The sequence below is a fragment of the Muntiacus reevesi genome, chromosome 5, assembly GCF_963930625.1.
Source record: "Muntiacus reevesi chromosome 5, mMunRee1.1, whole genome shotgun sequence".
In the NCBI taxonomy this organism is placed as follows: domain Eukaryota; kingdom Metazoa; phylum Chordata; class Mammalia; order Artiodactyla; family Cervidae; genus Muntiacus; species Muntiacus reevesi.
Window position 1 is genome coordinate 106,180,148 of NC_089253.1, and position 11,006 is coordinate 106,191,153.

General features: G+C 44.3%; 1 protein-coding gene across 1 annotated transcript in view; it reads left to right on the forward strand.

Moving 5' to 3' along the window:
• The first annotated feature begins 7,013 nt into the window (after positions 1-7,013).
• The window catches only part of AXDND1 (axonemal dynein light chain domain containing 1), a 71,257-nt gene continuing 67,264 nt past the window's right edge, over positions 7,014-11,006 (forward strand). Inside the window, exons 1-3 of the mRNA XM_065937172.1 lie at positions 7,014-7,092; positions 9,555-9,727; positions 10,532-10,635. Coding sequence (XP_065793244.1) covers positions 7,014-7,092; positions 9,555-9,727; positions 10,532-10,635 — 356 coding nt within the window. The remainder of the gene's footprint in view (positions 7,093-9,554; positions 9,728-10,531; positions 10,636-11,006) is intronic.

Genomic DNA, 11,006 nt, shown 5'->3' on the forward strand with positions numbered 1-11,006 from the left:
GCGCGCGTTTACTGTCAAAGAAAGCTCGTCTTGGACATTCTTTCACATCTTTTATGTTGACGGCTCAGAAATGGAAGGAACTGGGACATAAATGTTTTGAAGAATAAATGAATAATATTAGTGAAGCTTATGTAAGTATTGGATTAGTTTCTAACATCACTGAAGCTTCTGTCAGGTCACAGAGTGCTGGAACCCAGTTTTTAAAGAAGGTAGAATATGGCTACACTGGTTGAAACAGAGGAGTCATCCTTGCTTGGTCCACTGGTGCTCTTTCCCACCCTGAATTTAATGCCCAGTGTGAAAGTCAATAGATGCTAAAATTCATAAGCTTTAGGTTAGTAGGAAAGCTGTACAAGCCATATAATCTATTAAATCCTTAATAAAGTTTCTTTGTCTTCCCCGTAAAGACTTATTCTAAATAGCTAATTTAGATTTGAGAAAAATAGAGGCCTAATTTCAGAAGTGATAGTTTTTTTAAAAAAATCTAAAACTCTCTGTACTCCATTTTTTCTAAATGCTTTCTTCCTTATTTCTACATTATTACATTTCACACTTCTGCAGTGAATATGCCCCTCCCAGCAGAAGGCCAGCCTTTATTTTAGCAGATACATCACAATGCTTTGTGGTGCTTTTTAGTTTATCTTAATGAAGTGGTAGCCTAAACACCCAAGGTGTTTAGAATTAAAAGGGGCCATAGAGATTATAATGTTTTTATTTTCAACCCTTTGCTCATATTTCTATCAGCTGTTAGCCCCAAACCTAGAGATCTAAGCATGTAAACACAGAAGCAATGAAGCAATAGAACTGTCCAGTTGATTTTGAAACATTGTATTGAAGGTGTTTGTGCCAGGCACTATGCTTGGTACTGAGGAGTATGCCCACTGAAAATAGAAGTTTTCTCCCCTTCTGACATTTGTTTTTCAGACTAGAGGCATGTACAAAACTGTTATGTGTCATTTTGGGGGGCTCCGAAGAGCTCTGGTACCATAGTCCTTTATGTCTCAACACAGAAAAGAATTTAGCAAGAGGCAAAGTGAGAGATAAGTGATTTATTAGAATAGGATACTTGTGAGGTTTACAAGTGGACAGGTGAGAAAGGCTGCATCCCAGAACTTACTGGGGCTATAGTTTTATAGTCAAAGGAAAAGTGGGGAGGGGGAGAAGAACTTTTTTACTTTCTTGAGTAGACATTATGCTTCCATCATCAGCTCCTCCTCCAGGTTGAGCAGGGGAGTTTTCTTGTCCCTACATGGTCAAACTAGATCTACAAGTTACTGTTTTTTGTGTGTAGAGAGTGTGTCCTAGGGACCATCAGCTTACTGAGCTCACTGGACAGGGTGTGAGTCTCTTGACACCATTGTTTTATTATTTTGGGGGCATGTCTCATGCTTCTGTTACATGGTTTTGTGGTTAAGCAAACCTGCTCTATTGAGTAATCATTAACTTAAAGGGGTCTCCCCCCGCTTCTTTTTTTTCTATTTACAACTCCCTAGTGGGATTGAACTGTTTAATCACCTGCATGTCCCTTTACTCTGTCCCTATTATTTCCCCCCTCCAGTGGTTTAACCTTTTATGCTTAAAAGTGGGTAAAGGGCGATTGATGATCATTAGCTACTTCTGGATGAGATGAGATGGGAGGTGTAGGTCAGCCTAGTGAAGGAGTAACATCTGGTTGTCCCTTGTCTGTTGGGAGAACTGTAAGTCAATGTCATTCTGGTAGCATCATCCTTTTTAGCCCTCTTAGATGTTAAGCACTGGAGGATGAGTCTACAAAAAGATTTAAAAGAAATACAGCAGTAAGCATTAGAAAAATCATTAAGTTCTTAATTAAATTACATGGTGGATTTTAACATGAGAAGAAAACTTTTCAGTAGTGAAGTATTGCTCTGGTGAAAGCTGCTATATTTATGGAAATGGCTGCTCCAACCAAGGCTATTATCCCAGGGGGAACACACCCATGGATGAGGAGAGACCTCCTTTGTACGAAGTTAACCAAGGGGGTAATTTTCGGCCTAGCTATTACCTGCAACTATGTAAGTTGTCACTAACTGCCCTTATGGTTCTGCCTCCAAGAGAAATGTCTGATAAAAATCAAGAAACAAAGTTCTGCAATTTTTTTCAGTATCTGATCTAAGTCTGGCAGATAAATTGGGGGATTTTTCTGAGGACCCTGAACATTTCACACAGGAGTTCACCTGGTTAATTAGATCTTTTGATTTCACCAGGGGTAATATACAGATTTTTATCTCACTGCTACACCCCTGACAAAGAACAGCATATGATACTGGTAGCCAGAAACCATGCTGATGAAATGACAGCCCAAGCCCAAGAGGGCCATTCAGTACACCAGGTGGGGAACAAAGCTGTCCCCAAGGCAGATCCACAATGAAATCACAAAATTTACTGATAGGGATAGATGGGACCATATGATTGTTTTTAATAGAAGGTATAAAATAGTTAGTGAAAGCTGCTAATTATGAAAAAAGTAGAAGTAGTATAACGGGGACCAGATGAAAATTCTGCCATTTTTCAAGGTAGATTAGTGAAAGCTTTTAAAAAGTATACAAATGTGGATCCCCCATCCCCAAGGGACAGGCCCTACTGGCTATGCATTTCATAGCCCAGTCTGCCCGAGACATCAGACACAAAATTTAAAAAACAATTGCTGGTCCTCAGACCCCTATGAACAATTTGGTCCAACTGGTTTATTTGGTTTTTCAGTAACAGAGATGTGACCAAAAAGGTGGAACGCACCCAGAGAGAGAAACAAAAGACCCAAATGGTGACAGTGGCTTTGTCCACTCAGGACAGCCAAGAGGGAGACCATGCTTTCTGTGCCAATCTGGCCATGGTGGGCCACAAGGCCCATGGGTACCCAGACAAAATCAGTGTGCCCTATGTGGACAGAAGGGACACGGGAGGAAAGAGTGATCAGTGTGCCCTTTGCAAGCAGCCAGGGCATTGGAGGGGCTTCCCTGGTGACTCAGATGGTAAAGAATCTGCCTGCAGTGCAGGAGACCCAGGTTTAAGCCCTGGGTCGGGAAGATCCGCTGGAGAAGGAAATGACTGCCCACTCCCAGTATTCTTGCCTGGAGAATCCCATGGACAGGAGCCCTGTGGGCTGCAGTCCAGGGGGCTGCAAAGAGTAGGTAACGACTGAGCTACTCACACACAGGGCGTTGGAAGAGGAAAGAATTCAGACGCTGGAGTGATGGGGCTCCCTCAGCCTTTGATGCTTTCACAATCAAACGGCCACTGGGGTCCAAGTCCAAAAGTGGCTTTGCCTAGAGATGCCATCTATATAACTAACACCAAAAAACAGTTCTGTCCCTCGAGGGGCAAGGAAGCCATTTTTATCACCAAAGGATATTAACAAAAAATAAAAAGATTAAATCTATACTGAGAAGACTCAATAGACCCTCAGATATAAAACATTCTAGGCCTAACTAAAAACAAACAGATTGAGGCCTTACGTGATCCTCTTCCAGATTTGGAAACTGCTTGGGGTAAAACAGTTTGAATCTTTAAAATCATGGTCATAATCTCTCTTAATGACTTTCTAATGCTTACTGCTGTATTTCTCTTAATTTAAATTTTTTGTAGACTTATCCTCCACTACTTAACATCTAAGAGGGCTAAAAGGATGATGCTAACCAGAATAACATTAACTTGCAGTTCTCCCAATAGAGAATGGACATTCAGCCAGGTTTTTACTCCTCCTCCAGGCAGGCCTATTTCCCTTCTCACCTGGAAGTAACCACTGATCAATCATTGACCTTTACCCACTTTTAAGCGTAAAAGGGTAAACACCTGGAGGAGGGCGTGATAGGGACAGAGTAAAGGGACATGGTCTTCTCTGATGGCTCAGTGGTAAAGAATCTACCTGTGGGATGATCTCCTGGAGAAGGAAATGGCAACCCACTCCAGTATTGCCTGGAAAAGCCCATGGACAGAGGAGCCTGGTTGGATGTAGGCCATGGGGTTGCAGAAGAGCGACTAAAGAACAATAGGTGATGAAAATTAATCCCACCAGGGGGTTGTAAATGGAAGAAATGTGGGAGGCCCCTGTAAATTAATGATTATGCAATAGAGCAGGTTTGCTTAGCAGCAAAACCATGCAACAAAAGCATGAGACATGCCCCAAATAATAAACTAATGGTGCTATGAGACCCACACCCTGCCCAGTGAGCTCAGTAAATTAATAATCCCTAGGACATGGTCTCTGCACACGTAAACAATAACTTGCAGACCTAGTCTGACCACGTGGGGGCAAGAAACCTCCCCTGCTCAACCTGGAGGAGGAGCTGATGATGGAAGCATGATGTCTACTCAAGAAAGTCAAGTACTCCTCCCCAGGTTTCCTTTGACTATAAAATGGTAGCCCAGCAAGTTTTCCTGGTGTGGAGTTTCCCACCGACTTGTAAGCCTCCCGAGTATCCTGTTCTAATAAATCGTTTCCTATTTATCACTTTGTGCACAGTTGTGTCCCACTCTGTAACTCCCTGGACTAGTCTGTCCACGGGATTCTCCAGGCAAGAATACTGGAGTGGGGTGCTAGTTCTTACTCCAGAGCATCTTCCTGACCCAGAGATCGAACTGGAGTCCCCTGTATCTCCTGCATTGGCAGGTGGATTCTTTACCACTGGACCACCTGTGAAGTCCCACGATCTGTCCCTTTCAGTCGTGTCCGACTCTGTGACCCTACGGACTGCAGCACGCCAGGCTTCCCTGTCCATCACCAACTTCCAAACTCCTGTCCATCCAGTTGGATGGTGATGCCATCCAACCATCTCGTCCTCTGTCGTCCCCTTCTCCTGCCTTCAGCCTTTCCCAGCATCAGGGTCTTTTCCAATGAGTCAGTTCTTTGATTCAGGTGGCCAAAGTATTAGAGTTTCAGCTTCAGCATCAGTCTTTCCAGTGAATATTCAGGACTGATTTCCTTTAGAATTGACTGGTTTGATCTCCTTGCAGTCCAAGGGACTCTCAAGAGTCTTCTCCAACACTTTGCCTCTTGCTAAATTCTTTTCTGCACTGAGACATAAAGGACTATGGTACAGCACCTCTTCGGAGCCCCTGAAATGACACCTAAGGGCTTCATCTAAATGCAGGGATTCCACCAGCACTACTTGGCATTAAGATTCCGTCTTAACACAAAATGATCCTGAATCTGAGCAGCAAAACTCCAAGGCCTTCCAGGGGACAGACATCCCACCTCACATCCCCTGCCTCCTGTTTGCAGAAAAGCTTTAGCCTTCGAGGCCATCCCCAAGTTCCAAAGAGCAAATTCAGAGAAGTGAGAACACTTAAAACAAGTAAGATAAAATAACAGTTTAAGCACGTCAAGGACGCCTAGTTCCTACTCAAAGGCTATATAGATAAATATTCTGAGTCATATCCTCCAGTTGTTTTACAGATAGTAACCCCACCACCAGACGGAAGACATTGAATGCTCATGAAAGCACATAGACCCCAGACCGTTTGGAACAGAAAGGTTGATGTTGACTTCTGAAATACCACCTGGTTAACTCACCACTAGTCCACAATCAGTCAAAAAAATGTCTACAAGCTGATCAGGTGCCTGTGGCCAGTTTCTCACCTTGCATTTTAAACCGCCTCACTGAGAGCTCTCAGGGAGTTCTGGTCTTTTGAGCCTGCTCTCCTGGCTTAGCTTGTGATAAAGTGTATTTTCCTTTATCATAATCAATGTCAGTCAATGGGCTTTGCTGTGGGTCGGGTAGAGCAGAGCCGATCACGGTGGTGTTGAGAGGGGGTTTTCAGCTTCTCTGTTCCAATGTATCTATCACATAACTTCCTCTGAACAGGTTTTTAATCAATAAGACCCGACGATTTGATCGGGTTGTCTCTGCTTGAGGTGCAATTTCCTCACCGACCTCCAGCTAAAAAATTCTGTACCAAGGAATGCCTTCCGCCCGCAGGGAAAGTGGGGTCGGGGTAGGGGTTGGGGTAGGAGGGGCGCGGGCGCAAGTGGCTCTTAAGTATCCAAGGAAGACTCGATGGAAACGCCAAGGACACAGGCAGCATCCGCAATAATGCCTCAGTTGATGGGATTGATGGGAAATCAATACTTGTTGATCACCCCATTTCCCCCTGAATTTGGCTTGTGGAAAAACACAGGAAACAACAAAAAAGTGGAATGAAGGGATGCGAAACACTCGCTCAGGTCGGACCCCGCCTTTGGTCCCAAGGTGGGAGAGTGGGGAGGGCGGCGAGCGACACCGGCTAGCGCCTGCGCACTGGCGCCACCTGCTTCGGAAGCCCCGGGATTCAGACACTTTCCGACTCTGTGAGAACGGCTCGATTAAACGTTTTTATTCTTCATTCAACTGAAAGTATGTTATGATTTAAAACACATCCGATCCGCGAGAGACTGTTTCTTAGCCGTCTCCGTCGTCCGCCGGCACCGCCGAAGGCAGCCGCCATTAAGGGTTGCCAAGGCGCGGGGTCCTGGGTTTCCATGACGACACGAAGGCGTCCGGGGAAAGGCGTGGCCACAAGATGTCTGGCGGGAAACACAATTTACGGGTACGGGTTGCAAGTGTCCGTTTCCTGTCACTTCTGACGGCAGAAACGAGGTCGAGCTCTGCCCGACCTCGAGTCGGTGAAGCTGCGAGCGCGAGGGCTGCCTGGGGGGAAGCCGGGGTCCAGCCGACTCGCCTCGAGCCAGGGGCGCCCTTCGGTGGTGCCGGTGGTCGGAGGGTTGGGTCCAGCGTGTCCTTCCCGGTCTGGGCCCAGTTGTTTTAGTTGCATCAGATATCTTGGGAGAGCCCAGAAGTCTCCCCAAAGAAAACGCAAGGTAGATGAATTGTAAACTCCAAATTTAACGTGAACACTAAACGGGTATCCCTCCCTCCCTTTCTGTGTCTCTTTTTCCCCTGCAGGTCTGTGTTGCAGCCCTGCCAAATCCCAGTACTGTATGCCGCTGATACGTTTGTAGATTAGCTTTCCGGAGGGGCATTTCAACTGATTACAGAGAGTGCTAGGCATTGCTTATAATGTCACTCCCGAAAACACCCTCCACGTCAACACCTGAGGACAAAAACTTGAAAATCTCTGCATCCAAGGAAGAGACGGGTAACTTCTTCAAGGCATAAGTAATCATGACCATAATCAGAAATCACAACCATTCACTTTCTTCCTTAATCTGAGGTTTCAGATACTTTAGTTTTGTGTTACCAATATACTTGTTTAAATAAAATCAAAAGCCATGCCTTTTATAATATTTTGCAGTCCTACTCCACATAAGGATTTTTTTTTTTCAAATGCTGATGAGTTTTATATTGTTCTAAATTCAACCTATTTTAAGTACCAGTGGTGGTTTGAAACAGTACTTTTGGGGGTTTTTTGGGGGGTTTTTGTTAAGGAACTAGTTTGTATCAGGTTTTAGTAATTACTTTGAATGAAGGTACTTATATAAGATTTTTGTTCATATATAGATGTGCAGATCTGTTCTAGAATAAGAATCTGCCAGACTCATTTCTCCCCTCCTTATGTTAAAGGCTCCTCCAGCTCACCTACATCTTGTTTTTAGGAGAGACTCTGCTAAAATCCACTTACCTTTTTTTTTTCTTCTGATATTCTGACTCCATCCCAAGCTCTCAAGAGATAGAGATTTGGTATTGTGAACTTCAGGTGTTTTGATGGTCATCAAAGCAGGATACATCCTTACAAAAATGAAAATAAACCATGCTATTTGAGAAGCACAGATTAGTGAAGAGTTCTTTAAGAAGAATGACAGTCCAGCCCTCCTTGACTAAGTACATAGGAGACTTTTCGTATATTAGGTGTTCACCTTCTCTTTATAACTCATCTGCCTTCATTGAACTGTGTAGAACATTCTTTGTACTGAGTGTTACCTTACTAATTTGCTCAGATTATTCTACTCTGTTTGTTTTTGAGCAAGCTCTGGGAGTTGGTGATGGACAGAGAAGCCTGGCATGCTGCAGTTCATGGGCTTGCAAAGAGTTGGACACGATTGGGCGACTGCACTGAACTGATTCTACTCTTTTCATTTTTAACAGTCGCAATTCTACTGTTAAATCCAACTTGAATCCCTTCCACTCTGTAAATGTTCCAATTGAATTTTCACCTTTGAACTTAGATAGAAAAAATTACTAAGTAATTTGACAGTTTTGAAGAGAAGAGATTTCTTTTGTGATTTTTCACATCAAAGGGGAAATAGACATTCCCAGAATCTTCATGCTATCCTGGTTAACTGATCAAGTTAAGTGAGTTGTTTTCAGTTTTGAATTTGGAGTAATGGAGGTTTCTTGTTGTACATGAGTTTTTGAACTCATGTCTGATGTGAGTGTAACAGAGTAGAATGAGCACCGTCCTTAGCAGCCAGCCATTACTGTGCCTCGTGACTCTGCACCCTGTTACTAGGCAGCAGGCCTTGCTCAGCCATTGCTTGGTGCCTTAGAGCACCCTGCTGGCAAGCAACCGGCTGTTAATGAAGGATTGTCAGCTGTCCTCAGTCATTGGTCAGCGCCGCGGTGGCCCACTGACAGCTGTCAATGAGGCGTCATTGGGGGAGTGATTCAGTCAAGGACCAGCGGTGTGGTGGTCATCAGCTGGAGAGTGAGGTAAGAGACAGATACAGGTCTTCTCCTGGAGGCCCTCCAGCTTACCCAGTTTTGGGCCAGCGGGTGAGCTGGAGGGCCCGGGGAACAGCCTGGGGACTACATCCTGTGGGGCTCCAGAGCCCTCACTAAGGCCCTCCACTAGCCCTGGTCCAGGCCTTGAGGCAGCGGTGAAATTCTCCCTCATCCCTGTCTCTGCGACCTAAGAGCAATGGCTGTCTGCCTGGGTCGCAATCCGTGAGACCTGGTCTCCCCCATTGGGGCGGCCTGAGGAGACGGAGGGCCGGTTGGGTTGGATGCCCGGCTGCCTCAGGCATGACAGCTGGGCAGGCTGTGGGACCTGGGCCTGAGGGAGCTGCCAACTGAGCTCTGTCTCCTCTCAGCCGGGACTGGGGCCTTGGAGGGTGAGAGTTGTGTCTTGGAACCTTGCTCTTTCTTGTCAGGACAGAGAATACCATTCATCTGGTAGAGATTTACAGGAACATCATTACCTGACCACCACCGTACCTCAAGAACAAAGAATCTGACACTGAGAAGTCTGCAACAACTAACCGCGCCCATCCCTCACCTTTTGCTTTTAAAGGGACTTGCTGAAAGCTTTCCGTAACTTTGAGGTTCTTAGGGGATGAGCCACCCAACTCCTCATGTGAATCTGTAGTAAACCTTTCTCTGTTCCAAACATTAACATCTAATATTGATAGGCCTCACTGTGCATAGGGCACACGGATTTGTGATTTCAGTAACATGAGTAAGGCAGACAGTATGAGGTGGTTTTTTTTTTTCTTGACTAGATAATTCAGTGTTTTAAATATTGTTGCTGTCCTTGGTAACTAGAAGCAATGGTTCTCTCTGTTAGCAACATACATATAGGATTGTTGAGACAGCCTGGGAATCTCTAGCTAACTAAAAAAAAAAAAAATTACAGTAAGCTTTTCTTTCCCATTATTTTCTTAGGACTTCCTGAACTAAAGGAGAAAAAAATTTTGGTGGATCGATCAAAACCCCTTCCTACTTCCCTTCAAAATGAGTTCATCCCTGAGGAAGTTCTGCTTTCTCTGACCAATGCAGCCAATGCTGGTCCTTGTCCTGAAAACTTACTGCCTCCTAAGAAAATTAAAACTCCAAAGGTGTGTATGTATGTGTGTGTGTGTATGTGTGTGTATAAAGTACTTGGGAACATTTATCTTGACATCCAGTTCATTAAGTATTTATTTAATATGTTTTATATTCCAGATTGTCTTAAGGATATTTTAAAATTAATTTCCTAGATTGAAAGCTAAAATATTTTGCATGAATACTTTCAAGGAAATATTTGAGTATATATCCATTAACCTGTTTCTATGTGATTTACCTAAATGATCATTACTACTCTTAGTCTTGATGTTTTTCTTTTTTTTAAAAAAAGTTATTTATTTATTTGGCTGACTGGGTCTTGGGTGCTGTAGGTGGGCTTTCTCTAGTTGCAGAGAGCGGGGCCTTCTCTCTACTTGCAGCACGCAGGCTTCTCATTGCCGTGGCTCCTCGGTTGTGGCCGAGCGCTTGCTCGAGGGTGCCGGGGTTTCACTGGTTGCTGATGTGGGCTCTTTAGTTGTGGTTCCTGGACTCTCGAGCGCTGGCCTCAGTAGTTGTGGAGCCTGGACTTGGTTGCTCCGAGGCTTGTGGGATCCTCCCCGGCCTGGGAAGTCCTTGTGCCCTGCATTGCGAGGCAGGTTCTTAACCACTCTACCACCGGGGAAGCCCGGAGTCTTGATATTTTTCTTTCACTATTAAGTTGTTCTAGTTTCAGTCTTTCTTCTTGTTATCGAATAAGAATTATACTTTTTCTGAACAGTGTCCAAATGCCTTTAATGTACTCAAAAATGATTAAGAATAGATTTCATTTGACTAGAGCGCCCTCTGCTGTATATTCATGGTTGTTTTTTTTCTCCCAGGGTACTCTTCCTCGCCCTGTTGACCACGTCTGGCATAACCCTATCCGAAGAAATAAGTTCAAATACCTGATTGACCATCCAGTTTCCCTAACGGGAGCTGGAAGGTAAAGAAGGAAGGTAGTGGGGTAGATGCAGATGAACGGAGTCATTATCTCATTTTGTATGATTTCCTTGGAAGGAGCAGAACAGGAAAAAATCACAGAATCATAGTTTTAAAGCTTGAAGTATCTTTATTTTATTTATTTATTTTTTTGCTAAAAGTGAAGATCTTTTTAATGTTTTTAGACACAGGTTACTTAAGATGGGGGCAGAGGATGGGGGGAGAACAGTACTTAAAATTCCAAGGAACTAAGGTTAAGCAGAGACCACAACCAAATACTTAACAGGGACACCCTATATTGATGCTGTTTTTCTGAGTCAGGAGAACATCCAAAGACAGGCAGTTCTTCCCAGCTTGCTTCCTTGATGATCACTG